Source organism: Pygocentrus nattereri, chromosome 19, assembly GCF_015220715.1.
Source record: "Pygocentrus nattereri isolate fPygNat1 chromosome 19, fPygNat1.pri, whole genome shotgun sequence".
Classification (NCBI taxonomy): domain Eukaryota; kingdom Metazoa; phylum Chordata; class Actinopteri; order Characiformes; family Serrasalmidae; genus Pygocentrus; species Pygocentrus nattereri.
Window position 1 is genome coordinate 4,815,798 of NC_051229.1, and position 24,835 is coordinate 4,840,632.

Sequence of the window (24,835 nt, forward strand, 5' to 3'; positions counted from 1 at the left end):
GAGGCATTATTTTGGCACCGTTCCCACAATAAGTAAGCCGGTGGGGGGCCGGTGTTACGCCTGCTTGGGCTTCTCCTGGAGATGTAAAAAGGGTTGCGATTTCCATCCTGAATCCCCAGCAGAACAGCAGACAAGCTAGCCAAAGCTTTTACAACATGAAAAAATAATCGCTTCGCCTGCAAAAAGCATACGCTATGACTGCCTGAGAGCTTCCCGTCTTCTGGGAACGCCGGCGGCAAGCTTCGGTTGGACAGTGAGGATGTGGAGGTGTTGAAGCTCAGTGAGGAAGACGAAGGGAGAAAAGCAGATTTGGAGTAACGGGAAAGAAAAAGGACATTAATTCTAGAGATTTTTGGTCTGTTGTCGTTTTCAAATGGACCTCTCCTTCACAATGCGTTCAATGTCTCAGCACCAAATCCACTCAAAAATCACTCATTAAGTTAAGTGACCCTTATTAGTCCCACAACGGGGCAATTTCAACCCTGCATTATAACCCATCCATTAAGTGAAGCACCACATACACACTAGTGAGCACACACACACACACACACACACACACACACACACACACACACTAGGGGACAGCGAGCACACTTGCCCAGAGCATTGGGCAGCCCTATCCACAGCGCCTGGGGATCAGTTGGGGGTTAGGTGCCTTGCTCAAGGACACCTCAGTCATGGACTGTCTGCACCAGGGATCGAACCGGCGACCTTCCGGTTACAAGGCCGGTTCCCTAACCTCCAGCCTTTTACCTGAATTGAATTATGGGAGGCATATGGGAAGAGCTTTTTCTTATAAAGCCCCCAAACTCTGGAATGATCTTCCAGAAACTGTTCGGGACTCAGACACAGTCTCAATCTTTAAGACTAGGCTGAAAACTCACTTGTTCAGTTTAGCTTTTGGTAGCTAATGTTCCCCCCTAGATAAAGGCAGCAGATCCAGGGGTCCATGGACACAGGGAATTATAGTAAACAGACGCTGGTGCTGTCGTCCCGCTGCTCGCACGCGGTCACTCAGGTTTGTGGACGGTGGAGCGGAGGGATGCCGAACTGTTTCAGAGTGCTGCCGTGTCTGTGTGTCCTTCTGGTTCTCTCCTGTTAGTTAAGCTGTCATAGTCAGATCTGCCGGAGTCGTTAGCCACACTCTGTAAATGTTTACATTCCCTGTTTATATACAAACGGATAGAACAAAACTAATCCCATTTACCTGCTTTTTTTCCGAGTATACAACCGCCCACATGTCCGGCTGGACACTGAAGGACGACTGACTGCCGAGCCCCCCTGCTACCCACTTCAGACCAGCTGCCCACGCCTACCACCAACCACCTTGGATGAGCTGCCCACCCTACCCTGATGTTCTCATAGACTCCTAGATATTCCTAATATCAATATTACTGCTGTTAATATTAGTAGTATAATCACTTGTAGGTAGTTTGACCAGAGGAGGATGGGTCCCCCCTGGTGAGCCTGGTTCCTCCCAAGGTTTCTTCCTCAGTTCTGAGGGAGTTTTTCCTTGCCACTGTTGCCCCTGGCTTGCCCACTGGGGGGTTTCTGTACAGTCTGTACATTCTTTCAGTCCTGTGGGAACTTTGTCTTTTCTGAAATCCTGTAAAGCTGCTTTGTGACAACATCCGTTGTAAAAAGCGCTATACAAATAAATTTGATTTGATTTCAAAATATAATTAGCCTAAATCTGGAAGAAAGCCACCTATTTTGTTACACATTAAACATGATTTGCTTAAATCGACCAAAACTAAAATGTTATCACATTTAGCCTAGGAAGAAATAAAAAGTAGATGGTAAATAAACAAAAAGGTAAATTATTCAACTGAAAAAAATCTTTAAATACGAGAAATAATCAAAACCGCTCTATTAACTCATGAGTAATGTGGGATAGACCTCACTTTAAGTACAACAGCCTTCATTTATTTAACTGTGTCTTGTGACAGCAGCTGGAAATCCTATGAGATCCAGAAAAACAGTTCTTTCTGTTCCATTTGGCTTGACGGCGTTTGCTCCGTGAGATGATCGTGTTTTTGAAAGCTTATACTTCCAAGTACATTATGAAAATGGGTTCATTCGATTAATATCAACTTGCTTTTGTTTCTTAACAACCAAAAGTTCTACATTTTGGAGTGCAGTATTGATAGTGGATCTGTCAGGTCTGACCAATACCTGATGGAGGCTTATTACACACTAAGGCTTGTTATATAGTAACTACATGGACTTCAGTGCAAACTGACTGAGCTTTTCTTAGGTTATAGAAGTGTGTAATAAACCTCTGGGCGCGCTGGCAGGCCCTGGCCGTTTAAGCGGTTATGAAGACCAGTTTCACTGATACTGCCATTATTTTTGGATTTCCGTATTTCAAAGGCCAGGAAACCAATAAAACCGATCAAACAATACATTGTAGATGAACACCTGTACGCGAGAATAAGCCATAGTTAATAACACAATGACAGGCGACTTAACAACACAGAACACGCTCCTTTATACCGCTTTGTAATTATTCATAAGCCTATGTTATGGAAAAAATTAGCAGCTGCATAACTGGCTTAACTAATTGAATGTGTCCATTTAAAAGGTCGCCGGTTCGATCCCCAGAGCCGACAGCGCGTGACTGAGGTGTCCTTGAGCGAGACACCTAACCCCCAACTGCTCCCCGGGCGCTGTGGATTGGGCTGCCCACCACTCCGGGCAAGTGTGCTCACTGCCCCCTGGTGTGTGTGTGCTCACTAGTGTTTCACTTCATGGATGGGTTACATGCGGAGATGATGGCTTTAAAACAAGAACCCAAACATCATGCTGTTCTTCAGTCTGGCTAAAGTGTCGTTCTGATTGATTTTTCATTTTTCCTCCTGAATTTTCTCCCCAATTTAGTCGAATCCAATTCCACGCTCACACTCGGAGGAGAACGCCAACCGGCAGATCGGTTACGTCAGATAAACGCCTGCGCTGACCATCATCGTGCTGAGTGATAAGAGGAGACGGGGGACCATCCTACCCACCCAGAGAGAGCGAGGCCTGGATGGCTGCAGCATCACCAGGGATCGAACTCGTGATCTCCTGCTGATGGGGCCAACACTTCAGTCGCGTCGCTCAGAAGACATTTCTCTGATTGATCGATTTCTTCTTCTATCAGTAACCAGCATATTGCTCTAGTCTGAAGAAAACCTCGTGTCTCCAAAATGGTCACTTTACAGGAGAAGGAAAAACATACTTTATTTTTAATGTAGGTCAGTGGAAGCAGAATTAGTCATTTTGGGTTGTTTTTCTGGTCCATTCATCTTGAAATTTACACAGAATGTAAAGGACAATAGGAATTTTCAAATCATCTCGAAAAATTTAGATACGATATGATATCAATACTTTATGGGCACAGGGCGGCACGGTGGCGTGGTGGGTAGCGCTGTCGCCTCACAGCAAGGAGGGCCTGGGTTCGATTCCCTGGCCGGGTGACCGGGGTCCTCTCTGTGTGGAGTTTGCATGTTCTCCCCGTGTCTGCGTGGGTTTCCTCCAGGTTCTCCAGTTTCCTCCCACAGTCCAAAGACATGCAGTCAGGCCAATTGGACATGCTAAATTGCCCCTGGGTGTGAGTGACTGTCTGTGTCTGTCTGTCTGCCCTGCGATGGACTGGCGACCTGTCCAGGGTGTATCCTGCCTTTCGCCCGAAGACTGCTGGGATAGGCTCCAGCACCCCCCCGCGACCCTGACGGAGAAGCAGCTTAGAAAATGGATGGATGGACTTTATGGGCAGTACTACTGAATATACTCTGTTTCTGTATCGACACCCAGGCCTCTTTATTTACTTCATACACTCCCAAAATAAACGTGAAACAAGCCAAAACCATGTGTAGTAGTCTGATCCTGCTGGTGTGGGTTCATCTTCCAGCAAGTCACACAAAAGCCATTTGAGTGCTAATAGCAAGCCCACCTTGTGGAGAACCGATAGCCTGCTTTATGTTGGGGAGAGCTCTGAATGAATGAATTCATTCATTATACTCCGTTATAATACTCTTGCAATTACAGCAACTTCAATAAATCCGTGTTTCACTGTTAAAAAAAAAAAGAATGTATGCTTCATGACTGTGTGAATATATTTTACACCCACTTTCTTACAGATAAGTGAGCAAAATTTTGAAAAACTCCAAAGAAAAACGAATAAATCTTCATGACTGAAAACAGGTAATGAATCCTCTTTCTCGCCCCACCAATCTCGACTTTCCCTCCACACAAAATGAGACGCACATGCCAAAGCGCTATGCAAGTCTATGCTAGTAAGGTATCCAAGAAAGGCCGTACTTTTCCAGCAGGACTGGAGGTCTTGACATCATGGTAATCCTTCTCCAGTACCAGATCATGATGATGAGGATGCTGGGGGTGAGGAAGGTCTTCATGGCAAACCAAACCTTGGTGAAGCCACCGTTCTGATGGATACCCTGAAATGGAGAAAAACAGCCTGCAGTCAAACATCTATATCAGGAGAATTGCAGCGGAGGCCCAGCTAGAGGCCAACTTTTACTCATCCAGGAGGCGCTAAAGCAGCACAATTATTTGCTGATAGACCACAGTATCCGGTCAATTGGTGAGTGGGGGGCTGGGCTGGGGGGTGGGATTAACCAGCTGAAGTTTCACAGAAAGGATCTTTTAGATTTATTCCTCTTATGATTCTGTTTACACCCTTATCACTATACAGTGTCGCCTGACTTGTAGGGTTTACTGCATGTAGGGTTCCCTTCTATCCATCAAACCGAAGGTTCTTCTGTAATAAAAGTACTGATTACTCTGGATTAGATATCAAAAATGACTCCTATTTTAAGTTGTTTTTATTCACTATTTCAAATAGTTATGAAGTTATGAATGGAGTTTTGAACTCTGAAAATTGAATATATTACAACTTGAATTCTGGATATCAGATTTTACATTGAGGTGGTCCCCTCAAGGCTCCATCTCAGTACCTTCAGTCAGGGAACATAACTGAACCATAATCCACTGAGATGATCTGTTCTATGCTGTACTGACTCCACACACCCCGCCTCGCCTCGCCTCTAGGCTTTTACTCTACTGCTCCGTTTTAAATCATTCGGTTATGAAAAGGAACAAATACCAACTTTTCACCTGGAGAAGCTGATTTAAGCTTCACCATCAGACCTTAAACCCACTGCTGGAGCTTTGAGGGAACATTTACACTGCTTGTACCTTGATAAAAGAAATGTACAGTGTACACTCACCACCAGGCGGATGTCCTTGATTTCTCCGATTCCCCTGTTCACCTTCTTATGATCACTGACAGGTAAGCGGATGTTGAGAAGGTAGTACTTGTGGAACACACATCCAAGTTCCATGAGGGGCATTAGGTCACATTCGTAATATCGACCTTCGTTGTCAATAGTCTTTATAAAAAAATTAAAAAATAAATAAATAAGACAGAAAGTTCAGGACTGTTTTGTAGAACAGTAAGAAGTGCACAGCTGCATCAGTCTGAAGCTCAAAAGTTAAATGCCTTTATTTCATTTTTCAGGAGATACTTCTGAGATTAGATATAAATCAATCCACTTGCATAAGAAAGGAGAAAGTCAAAGGAAAATAATTAGGGGCAAAAAAGGTCAAAGAGTGATTAAAAGCTACACAGAAAATGGGGCTCCTAACAACCACCTGGAAGACCTGGCAGACACCAACACAGATCTGAAAGTGAGCCTCCTAAAAAGAATGGAAGCTGGAATAAAGGTAAAGAGTGACACACTGGACACTTAAGATATCTGACCTTGCGTTTAGTTGTTACGCCTTCTGTGTAGTTTTCTGTTAAATGTGTTTCATTTTTTTTCAAGAAAATATCAGTGGTGGACAGTAACTGAGTACCTGAGTAAATGTAATTAGTTTCTGTACTTTAGTATTTTTGGTGTATCTGTACTGAAGTTTCTCCGTTCTGGGCGACTTTTTCCTTTCACTCCACTACATTTCAGAGTCTAATATCCGACTTTTTCCTCCTACATTTTGAGAAATCTGTCGTTCCTTTTGGTTTCTGTGTGTATAAAAACGAAAGAAGCGCAAAGCCAGAGCACCAATCAGGGCCCAGCGGTCACTTTGTTTAGAGCTGGTTTTGACCTGTTGGTCATACCGACCCAGTGCAGCACGCGGTTCAACGTCAGCGCAGCAGCGTAAAACTTTGGGAGAGTCTGTTCAACATAAATGATGAACTAACCTAACTTTGTGTAAATAGAGCTCAATATAGAAATATGTCCACATATGCAGTCGAGACTGACGCGGCTTTTTTCTGAATTTCTACAAACACCAGTTCATTTTATAGTAAATGAGTTTGGGCTGGTTTATGTTTATGAACAGACGCCTACAGATCAACATAGTAAAGGAGCTCATCTGTGATCCTGAGTTTAAAGCCAGTTTTTATTCAACTTAAACTTGGAACTAAGTTGTAAATAAATCTGAAACTGAAACTTTGCTTGTGTGTAAAAAGTGATTTCAGAGCCACTCGGTTCTCCCTGATGGAAACTGTTTACCTTCAGTGTTTTGTGCTTCTGATCATTTTAATAGACGTCAGCGTCACTAATTAATGACGTTCTATTAAAAGACTGGTTTACCAAGAGAGACGCTGGAGGACTTTCACCTGAAATGAGTTCATGAAGCCAGTCTGGTTATAAAAATGATAACAGGACATCAGAGCCAGAATTACTCTTTTAGTACTTTTACTTTATACTTAAGTACATTTGAAGGTAAATACTTTAGTACTTTTACTCAAGTGGAGGTCTAAAGGGAGGAACTTCTACTTTTACTGGAGGGATATTTTACCTTGGGGTCTCTACTTTAACTCAAGTACAGGATTTGTGTCCAGCACTGACCCCAGTACCATTTCAGAACTTTCTCCAAGAATGAATGTATATAATAATACAAAGCTGTCCACTCGCTGGTGCCTGTTGGAGCAGTGGGTGAGTGTGAAGGCTGTGAATTTGTTTACCTTTGGGGTGGTGAAATTACAGCTGAGCTTGCGCTGTTCAATAGAGTGAGCCATCTCCGTCCATTCACCGAGACTGTCGTCTCTATAGGCCAGCCCGACATCTACAGTGACCACTGCTCCATCCTCTGGACACAAACATGCACAGATTTTCCTTATGAGTTGCCGTTCTCTAATGAAAGACATGTACTACCATATTACAAAAGCACTTCAAATGACTAATGACCACTACTAATAACAATAATAACTAACAATAATAATAACAATAAAAGATTAACAATAAATCATCAACTATACATAACCAATAAGTTCAGGTCTGCATCCACTCCGCAGAGCGATGTCATGTTTGTTTGGTTTTATTGGTTTACTGGCCCTTATAATAAGGTAAATCACAGATAAGAGTGGACAACACTGACCCGACGAATGTAGGTGTGGCAAATGACCATTCACAGCACAAAAACAACGCTAGTATCAGCACTGAATCTGAGCTTACTACAAGACATCTACAAGGTGGACTGACAAGGTAGAAGGAGTGTCTAATAAAGTGGACAGTGAGTGGACACAGCGTTTAAAAACTCCAGCAGCACTGCTGTGTCTGATCCACTCGTACCAGCACAACACACACTAACACACCACCACCACGTCAGTGTTACTGCAGGACTGAGAATGATCCACCACCCAAATACTCCCTGCTCTGTGAGGGTCCATGGGGGTCCTGACCACTGAAGAACAGGGTAACAGAGTATCAGAGAAACAGATGGACTACAGTCTGTAACTGTAGAACTACAGAGTGCAGCTATACAGTAAGTGGAGCTGATAAAGTGGACAGTGAGCGCAGAAACGAGGAGGTGGTCAGAAGGTTACGCCTGATTGGTGGATGTAAAGTGCTGTTTTTCATGACATCACAAAAAACTATGGATTCAAAATGAGCCGTTTCTACAGCTTAGTTTGCATATATGGACTGACGAGGGAACCTAGTTCAACAGTGTTTAGACAGAACATGAAACTGGTATTAAAAAAAAAAAAAGCAAGACATTTCATTTTTTTCCTGGACATGGGCCCTTTAACATCTCAGCAATAAAATTAAACTCTGATGACCGACGTCCAGCTGAGGCCTTCGTACAAAAGGCCAGAGAGGGACCAGTGAAAGAACACATTCAGGGGGAGTCGGGAAAAGTCGGACGGCCGTCACTCTTCAACACCATTCCACTGGCACGACAAACGGAGCGATCCGGATTCCATCTACCAACACCTTGGTCCACAGACAATATATTAGGCTGTACTGAGACTGGATTAGTTTTAGGGGGATGGGTGTAATAAAATCTTCACACAGCTCACAGAAATGATGAAATTCATACGGCGAGTTTACAGTGGGCTGCATTTTCTAGAAAACAGTGACTGCATCACGTGCGTCATATGTAAATACAAAGGCTACAGGTTTAATGCTTTATAATCACTGAAGCCTCTCACTTTTCTGTTTGACCTCATTTTTTCTCTTGCCATATTTACATATTCATAACAGTGGATATATACCATTTTTATACAAATATTATTAATATAATTTACTAAATATCTCAATTATTAATATATTAGTGTGATAAAATAATATGCATTAAATTATTCATACTACAAAATAGTAGCAATAATAATAATAATAATAATAATAATAATAATAATAATAATAAATCTTACCCATGAGCAAAGACATGTCAGAACTTACTAATTAGCATCATACAAGCTGCATGTCAATTTTATTACACGCTTCATAATTAAAATATTGCAACATCTGCCTCAAACTGGTGTCCGAGATAAATTATGCACTGTATATGATTCTATACGTATTTATGCGCATGGTGTAGGTCATATAGCCGTTTCTATTGTTTCTATCTCTCGAAGCTTAATCCCATCTGTCCTTTTGTCCAAAGTCGTCTTCGCTGATTGATGAGAAGCTTTAAGATATTCCAGGCTCCGTCAACACAAACACAAACACAAACTTTCCTTCTAGACTCCACGACTCCAAACTCAACTTCATCCCCACCAAGACTGTCAAATCTTTGAAGTTGCATCAGTGATGCTTTTCAGCCGTTTCACCGCTGGTGGTCCGGGGCTCTTGTGAAAACGAACGTCAGAAATGAACGGAATTTCCAGCAAATACCAGGATTTTTACCCCAAAAATCCGTTTGCCTTCGGCAAAAGACTGATGCTTTCAGCGGGATAATGACCCCAAACACAGGTCAAAATTTGCAGTCTCCAAATCAGAGCTCTGCCAAAAGTCTGTGGTGTGAGAGGGCAGCTCCCAGATGAACACCCAGACATACAGAGGAGTCGGAGTGGTAAGTGATCTCTCTCCAAGTGTTCTCCAGCCGTGTTAATCACAGCAAGCAGGTCTGCGTTGTTATTCTCACCAGGGGAGGCTTCAGCATTTATAAATAATGGGGGTGCTAGTATTTTTTAAACCTGTGTTGAGGGTAAAAGAAGTTAAAGAAAACGGATCTTTTGTCTGAAACCCACCCGTCCCCAAAAACATCATCTGTGGTTTATTAATATACTGATTTGAGCTCATGGTCATTTCGCTTGGGCTTTATCGTTACTGAGCATTTTGTCTCGCGATCTGCTGGCGAGTTTGCGGAGGTTTCACCACTCAAAGCTGTGAGAGAACAGACCCTGCACGCCTGTACGAGCCATGAAGCTCTGAAGCCCTAAGTTTCGGTTTAGATCACATTGCAGGCTCTCGGCGCTCCTTCTGCCTTCTGAAGAGGCCCTTGTGCTGTTATGAAACAAGCTGAAGAGCTCAGAGCTCAGACAGTAAATCTCCAGCTCAACCTGGATGGCAGGGGGAGGAGAGGAAGAGTGGGTGAACGAGAGCTCCAGAGAGAAAGAGAAAGGTGGTGGGGGGCCTTATTAACAGCGTTTTCTCTCCCTCTCCCTCGGTGTCCCTCTCCCTCCGTCTCGGTGTTGGCAGTGCCCCCCCTTCCCTGAATGTCAGCTTAGCGCACACAAACATTCCCCTCGAACACAGCGGCCATCACCCAGGAGACTAAGCCCTTTCAACAGCTGTGTTATTGCTGGAGCACTTGGCCCTCCAGACTGGGCCGGGGGGATTTTTGGGGGCATTCACAGCAAGATTCTACTTTGTTACCCCAGTGGGTTGAGGGGGCCGGCAATATCCATTATCTTTCATATCTGCAGTTTTTTTTTTTAAACAAAAACTGGGTCAGTCTTACCAATCAGGGTCAGGAAGCATAACTTTTACCTTCAAACAGTCTCCACATACCGGACCGCTCATGGTATGTGGCACTGCTGCGGGGGCGGGGGGTTAGCGGTGACGTAAGCGCCGTAAAAAGCATTTGGGACACCTTTGTGCCACCTCAGCCTGCGCCGTTTCAAAACTTTAGTGTCGCCACTTTCACGGTCACCAAATACCTGAATACAGAACACAACTTTCAAGCCATCATTCAATACGTTAACCCACATCTGACCAAGGCTGAACGATGAACAGTGCGGCTGACTGGGGAGAGGCGCCGGGTAGGACTAGCTTAGCTAGTATAACAGCAGCTCTGCTCACCACACCGTATGCTCAGCACTACAGCAGCGACACAAGGTTAGAGGATAACGATTCAAACCTGAGGGAGTGAAGTTGAGCAAGCGGACCGGAATCAACAGAAAGGAGGAATGAAGCCTGCTCGGTGTTATTTTTGCATCTGGAGCATTTAGGCTAAGCTAACAGTAGCAGAGTTAGGAAGCCAAACATGCCACACAGCCCAGTACAGGCCCAGTCACAGGCCAAGCCCAGGCCCAGTCACAGGCCCAGTCACAGGCCAAGCCCAGTCACAGGCCCAGTCACAGGCCAAGCCCAGTCACAGGCCCAGTCACAGGCCAAGCCCAGTCACAGGCCAAGCCCAGTCACAGGCCCAGTCACAGGCCAAGCCCAGTCACAGGCCCAGTCACAGGCCAAGCCCAGTCACAGGCCCAGTCACAGGCCAAGCCCAGTCACAGGCCCAGTCACAGGCCAAGCCCAGTCACAGGCCCAGTCACAGGCCAAGCCCAGGCCCAGGCCCAGGCCCAGTCACAGCCCAAGCCCAGGCCCAGCTCCATCAAACTGATGATAAATTATGTCCGTTTACAGGATTTCTGAGGGCGCAGAGCCGAGTGACCAGTGTTGGAGTGAAAGCTGAGCGTGTTCTGTGGTGAGTGGAGCTTCTAGCTGTCGTTTTATCCCCATTTATCAGTGAAGTCCCACACCTCCAAATCGGTGACTCCTCTAAAATCTAAATTAGTGAAATGTGCTTATTGGTATAGAAACAGAAATTTGACATAATTCTGAAATACCTGCATCATTTTTAAACACTGAGGTATACCTTCGCTAACTGGCTATCTAACTTTCCAGATCCACCTTAAATAGCCCAGCAGTTCTGACACCTGAAGCTCCAGAATATAACTACTGCAGTTTTAAAGTGGACCAGAAAAAAAAACAAAAAAAAAACAAGAAGCTGGCTTTCGGCTTCATATCACCAAAGAATTAGGGGTGGGCAATGATAAATAATTGTCCCCTCTTTGAAGGCATATGATGCCCTAAATATAACTGAAGCTGAACTTTTTCCCTTCTCTGCCGTCAGTGAAGACGGGCCGAGTCACCTACAGAGCAGCGCTAGTAGCTGGTAATGAAGTAATGCTCTTTATTTTTTTTTTTGAGGGTCCCCTTTCGTAGGGCAAGATGGCAACTACTACCCCTTGTAACTCAGTTCCAAGAGGTTAGGGTGACACTGGCAAACAAGGGGTTAAAATGAAAATGGAATTGGGCCCTGGTCTCAATTTTTAATTTTTCAGATGTTGGCATCGGCCCACAATTCCTCAAGCCTCCCTGCTCACTCGAATTTAACCCAGATAACTAAAGACCTGTGCCAGTCTTTTGATCTCACACAGTCAGACATGCCCAAGGTGCTGCTCACCAGCAAACCACAGATTAGATACAGAAAGCTTTACGGCATGAGGGACTGAAGTGTGCACTGAAACGCGATGCCAACACAGATTTATTACAAGAATATGATTCGGATTAAATTCATCTGCTGAAAATTAAAACTGTATTCCCAAACTAGAAAAAGTCGTCTGGTTCATTCTAAACAATGGCCTCTTCTACACAGGACGTGGTGAATTCCAGCCATCTCAAACAAATGAGCTGCTGGTGAGTCGACTCGTGTTTGGCAAATGATGTAAACACCAACTGAATCTTTAATTTCCCATCAACCTGGGAGCCCAATTAACCCGACCTGACGAGCACGACTTGATACGGATTGAGGTTTTGCTCACGGAGGCCGACGCTCCGAGAGACAGAACTGGCAGAAGATCAGAGGTCTTCAGCCCTCATCACTCAGACACGCTCAGTAAACACGAACATCTGGAGGGGAGGAACTTCTAGGAAAGGAATGAGGCGGCATCCAACATCACAACAACTGCAAATTATTCGGTTCACATAAAGAGAACATCTTCATCATTAATATTTACGACGGAAGAAAAAGGGACGACTGTAAAGATGAACAAAATGTAGAGTAAGGTCCAACTATGAAGTTACACCATGTATATATGCATGTATGATTTGTTCTTGCAGCTATTATGCCAGGCAAACGTGTTTATTTTCTCCCCACCATCAGTGCAGTACACTTTGAATCATCCTGTGTATGACAGCAACCATTCATGAATCATCTACCAACTTTATATAGACATTATAAAGCTTATTTTCTCAGCTGGGATTTCCAGCCTCATTTGTTTCTCTCCTTTACCAAGTAGCTTGACTTTACTGACAGAGTTTGAGGCAGCAGGTCACTGATGCAGTCGCAATTACTTGATTTCCAAAAAAAACAAAAAAAAAAAAACAGATTTGATTACAACCTACATTCTCAGTGAATCCACTTAGTGATCAGTGTGTAATTTGAATGATAATCAGGCTTCCCACAGGCTCATTATAAAGCCATGTTTGGCAGGCTGAATATTCTCCACAAGGGGGAGCTATTGGCTATTAGCACTCAAATCACTTTGGTGAGAATCACTGAAAGGGAGGAATCCCACACCGGCTGGATCTCTTGTGCTTGCAGTTACAAATTTCACGTATATGAAGTTAAAGATTTTGTTTAACAGGCTACTCCAGTAATATTCAGCATTAAGCTTTACTAAATAATTTCAACATGAAAAGTAACGTAATTTTCCTTGAACATCTGATTCATTTCTAGTGTTAGGCCAGACAAAAGAAAACAGAAAAACCTCACACCAATCATTTTTTTAAAAAGTCATTTTTTTAGAATTAAATTTCTCATACAATGAGAGCCCCAACAGTTACAACTTTATTTTTGGTTGTGATGTTGACAGACACGCTGAGGACGACTGGGAAAGAGGTTATTAGATTTTACATTCACATAAACTTTGGCAATGCTATAGTGGCATAGGCTACAACACTAACGTAGCTAGCTAGCAGTGCTAAAACAGCTGCTTAGCCCATCCAACAGATGTGCATTTCTAGTGAATCTCAACTGCAAAGACTAAAATAATTTTAAAAAGCACACTGTCCAACTTTGCAACAGCAACTAGAAAGAAGACAATTGTGGGTGAAGCAGGGATGGAGGAGGTGGTTGGCTCAGTACATCACCTCCATTTCTCAAGGCCTGTACACTCAGCACAGGAGCTCCTCCTGCCCAACAAGGACTCTCCAATGGTCACTCGTGTCATACCTTCAATCTTTCCTTTCAAGTGGCAATTTTGGGCCAGAGCCGAGACTCCGCCCCCACACAGCATGACCTGGGCTCTCTCATGCAGCAGGATCTGTTGCTAAGCCTGCTACCTTCTAGCTTAGCTTGATCCAACCCTGGATTCTTTGTTTCATGACATCATTTTACTGGGCTGGTTCAGCTGTGCTGCCCACCTAACTTGCTCCAGTGCGGGCCAAGTTCGGCATTTCAGAGGTCATATAAACAGCTCTCGGACCAATTAGGTTCAAACTCCTGACCAGTTCAGATGGAGACCGACCCCTCTGGTCTTTTCTGGGGTCATTATGTGTTTGTCTTTATGTGATGTTTGTAAAACAGCACTTTTCAGTGGAGGAAACTACAGTGATATGAACTGGCATCGCTGTTTACGGTTACAAATGCTTTACATTCTACATAACGCGGCAGAATGATTTCAAAACAGCACTGAATTAACGTCAAAACTAATGTTTGAAGCTTTTCTCGCCAAAGATTTAGAACTCTTGTCTCTCTGTCTCATTTATTGTTGGTCGTGGAAACCACCGACAACGGTCAAAACTAAGCATCTGGTGCAGCCCATCAGGATTAAGAAGATGGGGCTTATGCTCTGGAGGCATCCAAGCTCAAATTATTCAATCCATCCATCCATCCATCCATTTTCCAAGCCGCTTCTCCATCAGGGACGCCTATCCCAGCAGTCATTGGGCGGAAGGCAGGATACACCCTGGACAGGTCACCAGTCCATCGCAGGGCAGACAGACAGACACAGACAGTCACTCACACACAGGGGCAATTTAGCATGTCCAATTGGCCTGATCTTTGGACTGTGGGAGGAAACCCACGCAGACATGGGGAGAACATGCAAACTCCACACAGAGAGGACCTGGTCACCAGGCTGGGGAATTGAACCCAGGCCCTCCTCGCTGTAAGACGACAGCGCTACCCACCGCGCCACCGTGCCTAACCCATTGTAAAAAACGCTGGTAAACTAATCTAAACTAAATAGGGCTTAAATAAACAGTTACCTACAGCCAAGGCTACTGAATATATAAATGAGGCAGGAGGGCCAGTCGTGGGCTGGACGTTAGGGAAACAGGCTTGTGACCAGAAGGTCACCAACTCAATCCCCTAAGCTCACTGAAGTGCCCTTGAGCAAGGCACCTATCCCCCAACTGCTCCCCAGGTGCTGTGGATAGGGCTGCCCACAGCTCCGGGCAAGGGCGCTCCGTGCCCCTATTGTGTGCGTGCGTGCGTGCGTGCGTGCGTGCGTGCGTGCGTGCGTGCGTGCGTGCGTGTGCGTGTTCACTAGTGCATCACTGCACGGATGGGTAGCAAGACACGGTCAGGTGAATGGCCTTCTTTGCAATTGCTCTTAACCTGAAATTCCTAAAACTTAATAAGCCAGAATGCAATTTAGTCCACTGTGAAGCAGCCCGAGATCTCAGCACTCAGACGCAGCAACTTCATTTCAAAATGCCCCGTTTAATCATTTGCATCACTCATTAAGCAAGAAATGGTAAACAAAAAAAATGAAACAGCAATTCATCCAGATGGAATCACTGTCCGTCATTAAGGTTCAATTCTGAGCGTTGGAGCATTTTTGCCTCCATAAAATTGAAAACCGGAGGATTGTCTCCAGGACCCTGCTGGGTGCCCATAAGCCGCTGGCACATCCCAGTGAAAATGGCAAATCCATCATTGTTAGTCCTCTCTCAGCGTGTGAGAAAGTCAATCTACTTTGGGCCAAAATGACATTCCTATGGGCATTCATGCACTGCCTCTTAAAATCCTTACAGACAGAAGAACTATTCCCTATCCCCCCCCCCCCCCCTCAGCCTCAAAAAAGTCAAGCATTGAGAGACATTTTACTAGAAACGAACTACTTCTGTGAAACGTTTCCTGCCAGAGATGCGAGAAAAGCAGCTATAGGTATAGCTAGTATAGTGCAACTACACCAGCACATCGGCACATACTGAGACAGTTACAGCCAAGATGGTAATATGGACATAAAACGTTGTGGCTCTCAAGGTTTGATTTTCGTTGAAAGAACAAAATGGCTCTTCTTAACATTTGGGTTGCCGACACCTGGTCTAGACAGACAAATCACCAAACACTCAGAAAAGTATGTCTTGTAATTTAATCCGTCTAGCAGCAACACAATATCATCCTCAACTACCCCACACAAACACAAAAAAGGGTATATGATCACAGCAGGGCCGGCCCATTCTGTAACGGGGTTATCCACTATGCCGTCCAACCGCTTTAAGGGTTGTGTTATTGCACGGGTCTTCCACTAATAGCACAGCAATAACTCGTACGGATTTAATCAAAGCGACAAACTCACCAATCTGGTTGTACATTTTGAAGGCAATGTCGAACTGAAGGATGACCAGCATGAACTGGAACCAGGGACTCATCTCTTTGTTAGGCATAGGAATGTGCACAGCAAAGACGATGTTGTTGGCCTCAATCTTCTTGGCCGTGGCCTCATCAAAGTCTCTGACTTTGTCACAATGGTTTGGACCCCAGGGCATGAACCACTTCTTGCTCATATAGTGGCTTTTCACGTTGTCCACACACTTTGTGGCCATGTAGTGGATGGCAGTGGTGGGACTGGGAGCTGCAGAAGGAAAAAGAAAGGAAAATTAATCCTTTATGCATCAACAGAAGTGAGTTACAATAAGTCAGGAACCCACAGGTGAAATTCAACTAGAAACTGTAAAACCATGAGTGTTCAGTGTTCTGCTCACACGGAAAAGAGCCGGAGCCTGATGGCGGGCAAACACATGAACTTTGGACACAGCCGCAATAAAAATGTTTAGTGCACAATGAATTTTTTTCTAACGCTAATAATTTGTGCTTTCTATTTCACGAAAATCCGATATACTTCACATTTATTGGGAACCTAATATCCCAACACATCATGGATGAATTTCATGATCCTTGAATGGAAAATGCTGGATGATGCATCACCTATACCAGTAGGAATATCACACAAACTGATTTTAGCTTTAGTGGTATTGACTGATAACAATAAGAAACTTAACCGTAAAAAGTTGTTGGGTGCATCAGATTCTTTTGAAAGACACAACAGTTCAACAGTTGGACCCAAAATACACTCACCGGCCACTTTTTTAGGTTCAATTGCTTGTTAACACAAATAGCTAATCAGCCAATCACACGGCCGCAGCTCACTGCATTTAGGCATGTAGAGGTGGTCAAGACAACTTGCTGAAGTGCAGACCGAGCATCAGAACGGGGAAGAAAGGGGATTTAAGGGACTTTGAACGTGGCGTGGTTGTTGGTGCCAGACGGGCTGGTCTGAGTATTTCAGAAACTGCTGATCTGCTGGGATTTTCACACACAACCATCTCTAGGGTTTACAGAGAGCGGTCCGAAAAAGAGGAAATATCCAGTGAGCGGTCAGTTGTGGGGACGAAAATGCCTTGTTGATGTGAGGTCAGAGGAGAACGGGCAGACTGGTTCCAGATGATAGAAAGGCAACAGGAACTCAAATAACCAACCAGAAACTCTGAGGAACGTTTCCAACACCTTGTTGAAAGTCTGACATGAAGAATTAAGACAGCTCTGAAGGCGAAAGGGGGTCCAACCTTTCACTAGAGTGTATATGATATCAGAGTGAGTGTATATGATATCAGCTGATACTGTCAAACTTTGAAACTATTCCAGTACAAATTTTAAATTTAAACTATAGAAATGGAAAAGTTAGACAACATTAATGGTCATGGGAGTTTTCAGCCCCCTGGAAATGTCACTGGCCAGAAAAACGATCCGCTTCCGTCTTGGAAGTCTGGTTTGCGTTTACAATAACTGGTCAGATTCCCTTACAAACTTTAGTCCAACAACAACCCAATCAAAATATGATATATCTGCATGTTCACAGCGTTATTTTAAATATTCATCCAATTTTAGATTAATTAATGCTAATAAATAACATCTAATACTGTGACCTTGTGAAACATGTGGAAGATACTGTAACAGAATTCTCTCAGCACCACCAGCACTAAATCTACACCACCTGTTAAAGGGAGCGCTGAACCCAACGACACCATACGGCCTGGTAGAAAGCAGGAAGTCATTAGCACAATAAAGCAGGGCTGCTTCTCCTCTGGTATTCAGGAGGCCGGTCACTGCACTGTGAAGTGCCTGTTAATACAACTCTTCCTGGATCACCAGTCACACCTGAAGTCTATAAACCTCCAGGAAGCAGGAGACAATAGGAAACAGCTCATGTGCCAGAGGCTCAAACATGATAGTCAAAGCAGCCTGAAGGGAACCTTCCGGAATATTCAACATCCTCTTTGACAAACATAAAGCATCCGGCGAAAGACGCAAACATTCTGCACAGTGAAATCGTGGAAAGGTAAACGAATGTAAACAAAATGCTCAATTCTAGAGAAACATGCCAGACGTCCACCTCTAAAAGCTCCCTCACAGAACGTTATTACAAGACGTGGTTATGAACACACCGCCTGATGCCCGAGACACTGGTTTATGACAGATTTGAGAGGATTTTGAACTTCAATAACGGAGGAGAGATGCATGCAGGGTGTTGTGAGGTAAGCAGGAACCATATTTTGTATAAATATTTATTTAAAATCACAGGGGCAGTCGTGGGCAGGAGGTTAGAGAACTGGCCCTGTGACCAGAAGGTTGCTGGAGGTGAAATTTCCCCGTTTGTGGGATTAAAAAGTGTGACTTACTTATTTACTTGCCCATATTTGTGTCATAGACATGGTGACCCCTGGTTCCCATCATCACCACTGTAAAGAAATCTGAGCCTCTACAAATCAACCATTTCACACCAAACCACTCGATGATGCTGATATATATGCCATATTTTTTCTCAACTCTTATCCAGGTTAGTTTAGTCAAATTCCCTTGGTTTGTGTTTCGGTACTGACAGTAATGTAGATGAGAGATATGGAATTTCAGAACTGTTATATTGGTGCGAACAAATGCTTTTTAATGGGGTTTTTAAAGGGTAACTAGCCAAAAATACAGTAGTGTGCAGTTTTATCACTACATGGTGCCCTGACCTGAAGGTGCCAATTCAGCTGCATCGGTTTCAATACATCAGAATGCATCTCTCTCTCTGTCTCTCTAAAAAAAACCATATTCTTATTATCTATAACTGACTACTGACAAAACACAATCATCTCAAAGTGAACATTCCTGGCCAAAAACCACACTGGACCGAAATCCAAAAACCTAAGTTTATGAACAAACTAAGTCGACTGGATAAAGCAGTTGCTATGGTATCCCAGGTGGTTGCCAAGGTGTTGCTGTGTTGTCCCAAGTGATTGCTAAGACACTGCCAAGTCATTGCCATAGTATCCCAGGTGGTTGCTAAGGTGTTGTTAGGCCATTGATATGGTGTTCCAGGTAGTTGCCAAGTCATTAAGGCTGTTGTGACTTGAATTTTTCGTAACATTCTGCCCATCATTTGTGCGAACAAATGCTGTATGAAAACTTTATACACTTACTGGCCACTTTATTAGGTCCTTGCTAGTAAAAGGTTGGACCCCCTTTTGCCTTTAGAACTGTCTTAATTCTTCATGTCAGACTTTCAACAAGGTGTTGGAAACGTTCCTCAGAGATTCTGGTTGGTTATTTGAGTTCCTGCTGCCTTTCTATCATCTGGAACCAGTCTGCCCATTCTCCTCTGACCTCTCACATCAACAAGGCATTTTCGTCCACACGACTGACCGCTCACTGGATGTTTCCTCTTTTTCGGACCGTTCTCTGTGAACCCTAGAGATGGTTGTTTGTGAAAATCCCAGCAGATCAGCAGTTTCTGAAATACTCAGACCAGCCCGTCTGGCACCAACAACCACGCCACGTTCAAAGTCCCTTAAATCCCCTTTCTTCCCCGTTCTGATGCTCGGTCTGCACTTCAGCAAGTCGTCTTGACCACCTCTACAGGCCTAAATGCACTGAGTTGCAGCCGTGTGATTGGCTGATTAGCTATTTGTGTTAACAAGCAACTAATCGTACCTAATAAAGTGGCTGGTTTAGTTTTGTGGCTTTTGCTCAAAAACAGAAGCTCATGAAAATGATATAAAAAGTAGATTAATAAGAAAAACTAAGAACAGCAAGTTGGCTTTGTCAAACCTCGTGACACATGGTGGGACTGGACATTGTCTGATATTCATTTTTTCTGTTTACCTGCTACTCAAAGTCTTCGTATACACATCAGTACTGACCAGCACAGGAAAGCAAACAAAAAAGGGTTTTTAAATCACTGTTGCTTGTTTTTAATCACAATTAAAGTGATTTATAAAGGCGCAGATGTGGCCAAAAAAAAAAAAAAAAAAAAAAAAATCAGCACTTGCAGTTTTCGAGCAATCCAGGCGAACGTCCCTGTGAACGTCCCAAACTGCCAAGACGAACTAAATCAGTAATACTGAACCCCTCAGAGTCCGTGTATTCACTGACCCACAATCCTGGGAGCAAACACTCTCCAAATCTCCACCCCGAAGTGTCCGAAATAATAGAAGGCTTTCGGCCCAGTGACCTCATGCCGTGTTTAAGTTGTCCAATAACAGGGGAAGCGGCAAGCCTTTCTCCTCAATTACCCTGGCTGCCACCGGCCACCGACCAAACACAAAGGAATCCCGCTTCATTAAATCAATCTCAGGCAAACAAGCTAATTTATCAGTCGCCATCCAACTTTCTGTGGAGACTGAGGGCGACTTCCCTCCTTTACAAAAGGAGACAGTAGACGGGCCTCAAAGTTAAGGAGGCTTCCACCGAATTCTCTGAATAACTCAAGTAATTTGATGAAAAGTGTGGAACTGTAGAGAAACGTCTTCACAGTGGTGAAGGGGCTGCTGCCATTTCACTCATTCTCCAAAACAACGCGTTGGCCTACAGTTATCGCCTTTTTATGTGCAGTAAAATAGTAAATCTGAAAGAAAAAAAATCTGTCTGGGTGTCATGATGCCTTACAGCGTCTCTCCGTCCTACAGACAGATTTCAAAAACATGCTTTAGGCCTAAACTTTACCTCGAATGTTGCACATTACACAAGGTCACTTTGGAACGCATGTTAACGGTCCAGACGTCTGGTTCCCATCACCCCTGTTATGAACTCCTCTGGCCAGTGTCTCTACAGTGGAGCATCTCACATTAAAACAGCCCTAATTTCTTACTAATTAATAACCTTTTGATCTTAAATGACGCAATTTCGACAAAACCTCTAGAAATTTTCCTTTAACTGAGCAAACAGGGACACTAGTGCTTTCCAGTAATGCTTAGTACTTAAGGGTGGGCGATATGGCAAAAATGTTATATCACGATACGTCAAGACATTCACGATACATCTTTGGACATTTTGTTTTTCTAAGCTGGAACAGAGAAAAGAAGCTGTAATGATGCACTTAAAACATAATAATAATAATAATAATAATAATAATAATAAATCCTACTACAACGATTTTTATTCAATGTTTCAATGAAACCGGCCTAATTATGCTCACTTTGGTGTTCTTTAACACTCTACTGCACACAATGAGAGCAATTAAAAGTAAAATCAACAATATTCAATTCACTTTTCTTTCATAAAATGGACCTAATGAAGGGTGTAGTGGTCCTTTTTTGGGTGTTTAGCCCAAAAGGAAAATGATACAGAGCCGTGTTCCCTGTGACGGTGAGACCCGGCTTGCGGCCGGCCAAATCCATGCCACTGTCCCACTATGTTGCTTCTAGGCAACAAACATATTTCTGCAAACACTCCTAACAAAAAAAAAAAAAAAAAAAAAGATAAATGTTGAAGGTATAAAAGTGCCCACTACCAGCCAGCATGACGAATTACATACTTTTTACTGACTTACTCAAACCATCCCCCACGTCATCGTAAAAGTGAGGAAAATGGGTTCGTTGCCCTGAGGCAACATGGTGTTAACAGAGGGTTAAACCCCACCAACACCCACTACGAGCTCAGAAAAGCACACCATGACATAATTTAATCACAATAACAATAAAACATCATCACATCGCCCAGCCCTACTTAATACATCAATCTACTCCTCTATTGCTTCATATCTCTCCGGCCTTTTGAGCTACAGTGAAATAAGTGAACAGCGAAGGATGGGAAGAAGATGCCGAACAGCCACGGGACACGGGGGGGGTTCTGACAGCTCCCAGTCGTCTAATGAGGCACTGTAGGAACTCAAGCTGGAGATCTGAGAGGAGAGGAGATCTGAAAAGTGCCTCGAGGGGCATAAGAGAAAGAAAGGAGGAGAAGGAAAAAGGAGGGGGGAAGCTTTTGTCTGGCAGAGGTGAGATCAGACTGAAGTTTCTGAGGCTTGGTTAACCGTTTAGTGGGTGAAGGCTGAACAGTATAAGCTAGAAGCTTATGTAGTTGCTCCTCCCGTCTGGCCAGTTGTGGGAGATAAGAAGCCAATAAAGGGCTTTTTGGGTGTATAAGGGGTATTTTAGTCCATGCAGCCTCTAGTGGTGGAGTTGAGGGAACTTCCATACTTCCACACTTCCATGTTTGCCTGTGTGGGTTGGAGTTCAGGAAGGAAGCAGTGCAGAAATAAATCAGAGCAAAGAAGACGAGAAACTTTAAAACGACGCCAAAGGGGGTGGAAGGGAAGAGTTAAAGCTACGGTGAGTGAAAATCACCCAGTTAGCAAAAGCAGTAACTTTTACGAGGCTGTGTTTGGCCTCTTTTTGGAATTCCTCCGTTCCACCTTAAATGGTGCAGCAGTTACATTGTGGCGCCTCAGGCGCCACAATGTAACTGCTGCACCATTTAAGGTGGAACGGAAAAATTCCAACAAGAAGCCAACTTGAGCCCCTTGCAACTTTTTTTTCCTCCCTCAATTCCAGAAAGATCTCTCGGTAAACCAACTCTGCTGTGTTTCCAGCCATCCACACTTTATCTGGAGATAATGGCACGGTGGAAAGCGAACAAAAGAGCCCCCAAAATAGCCAACAAACTACTCACCAATCAGCCCTCCGACCATGAACGAAAACGCCTGGAATAAAAGCAAGATAACTCCAACGATCACCAACTTTTTGGTGCTCATGTTCTCGATAATCGCCCCTGCCATGTTTTCACGCGTAAATCCGTCGTGCACAGCGGCGGAAAAGAGGAGGAAAGTTAAACGAAAGGGAAGAGAAAGGGAAGCGGCTGCATCCAGGTAGAAGAGAGGAAGGAGTGAAGCAGGCAGAGCCTGCCTTTCTTCAAACCCGAGCTACAAGGGGAGGGACCACATGACCACCGGGCATCTGCCCCATGGCACTGGTGGGGGACCTTTAAGAGCCAAATTAGTGCACTATTGCCCACATATACAGTATATACCGTTGTGTTGACGCAGATCTCTGGCCTCCTGCTCTTTATGAGCAACTCAAGAGCCTGAGACTGTAGATGAGGGGTGGTGTTAAAGGGGAACTCCACTGGCTTTTCAAAAATTCAGCATAATTAAGTGTTTAAGAGGTGAACAACGTCGTGCAGGGTGTTCGGTGTCAAGTGCTCCGTTCTGGAGAAATGCAGCAGTTTAGAATTGCTCACAGTGGTGGTGATAGGAACCAGACGTCCGAAGCATTTTTAGGATTCAAAACTAATGGCTTTGCTTTCTGATTTGCTTAATCAGAACACCCAAACGAGACCAGCTTTTTTTTTGTATTTGGAAGGGCTTTAGATCCCATAAGAAAGCCAAATGAACTTAGAATCAGCCACTTAAAGCATTAGGATCCTTTACATAGTGATAGCAATCCAGTAAAAAAAAAAAAAAAGGGCAAAATGCATTACAAAACCATTAGGAAACAATTGTTTTTCAGCAGGGCTCTAAAGGCTAGCTAACTCAAAACTATATATATATGTATATATATATATATATTTACTCACTGGCCACTTTATTAGGTAGTAATAGGTTGGACCCCCTTTTGCCTTCAGAACTGCCTTAATTCTCCATGGCAGACTTTCAACAAGGTGTTGGAAACGTTCCTCAGAGATTTTGGTTGGTGATCTGAGTTCCTGTTGCCTTTCTATCATCTGGAACCAGTCTGCCCATTCTCCTCTGACCTCTCACATCAACAAGGCATTTTCGTCCACACAGCTGACCGCTCACTGGATATTTCCTCTTTTTCTGACCATAAAAGGAAACATAAAACACCCATTTTGAATGAATTGTTTTTGTGATGTCACACAAACAAACCTGGATAAATAGATCTGCCCACCCTGGCCTACAGCAGTTCAGCTCCGCCCACTCACACTGAAGTTACAAAGTGTGTTTCAACCTGGACTGCTTTTTGTATGAGGTGGCCAATCAGAGTAGAGCACGTTTGCATATCCTAGTATAAAGGCACAGTCAGAAAGACTTGTTGTAAGGGATAAAAAAGGTCATGTAAAATGAATTATGGCTGTTTTTGATACATAAAACCACACAAACGTCACATGTGGAGGAAAAAATAAAATGGGCTACTGGCCCTTTAAGACTTATATTGGAATCCAGTAGAAATTCCGGTAGTTTTCCTGTAGAAATTCCAGCACTTAAATTCCTATAGTTTTCTCTCATAATGGTGTAATAAAGCCTGGATGCTTCTCCATCCTAAATAAGCAGCAGAAGAGCAGAGAAGGAGGCGAAGTGTCCTGGGTGCATGTGGCTAAAATTATGCTGTACTATTAATTTTTCACACAGTGCTTTAAGCCTGCAGAGGAGAACGCTCGGCCTAAGTGGTTAGTCAGCTGGCGTCTGCCCAGGCTGGGGACGTCCTTCACTTTAGCTCCGTGCTGCACTAACTGCAGCTCTGAGATAAACACATTTCTGAAGATTTATTTCAATTCTAAACACACAGAACGTCTGCAATGGTGTAAGAAACAGATGAATGGGGTTTTCAGGGAAACCTGGGCCTAATAAGAGCCTAAAGGCTCATTCCAGTGAACAGCACACTAGCATGTTATAATATTATGATATACACTCACCGGCCACTTTATTAGGTACATTAGGTACATTAGGTACCTTGCTAGTAAAAGGTTGGACCCCCTTTTGCCTTCAGACCTGCTTTAATTCTTCATGTCAGACTTTCAACAAGGTGTTGGAAACGTTTCTCAGAGGTTCTGGTTGGTTATTTGAGTTCCTGTTTCCTTTCTATCATCTGGAACC

At 43.8% G+C, this 24,835-nt stretch overlaps 1 protein-coding gene and 1 long non-coding RNA gene across 2 annotated transcripts in view; one reads left to right on the forward strand and one right to left on the reverse strand.

Moving 5' to 3' along the window:
* The window catches only part of wls (Wnt ligand secretion mediator), a 35,388-nt gene extending 12,491 nt beyond the window's left edge, over window positions 1-22,897 (reverse strand). Inside the window, exons 1-5 of the mRNA XM_017712290.2 lie at window positions 22,675-22,897; window positions 16,043-16,318; window positions 6,971-7,095; window positions 5,232-5,393; window positions 4,303-4,439 (exon numbers count right to left, since the gene is read on the reverse strand). Coding sequence (XP_017567779.1) covers window positions 4,303-4,439; window positions 5,232-5,393; window positions 6,971-7,095; window positions 16,043-16,318; window positions 22,675-22,780 — 806 coding nt within the window. The 5' untranslated portion in view covers window positions 22,781-22,897. The remainder of the gene's footprint in view (window positions 1-4,302; window positions 4,440-5,231; window positions 5,394-6,970; window positions 7,096-16,042; window positions 16,319-22,674) is intronic.
* LOC119261603 lies at window positions 22,177-23,522 on the forward strand. Its single transcript, XR_005129101.1, has 2 exons — window positions 22,177-22,334; window positions 22,557-23,522. It is a non-coding gene; the product is annotated as an uncharacterized LOC119261603 (long non-coding RNA).
* Window positions 23,523-24,835: the final 1,313 nt, after the last annotated feature.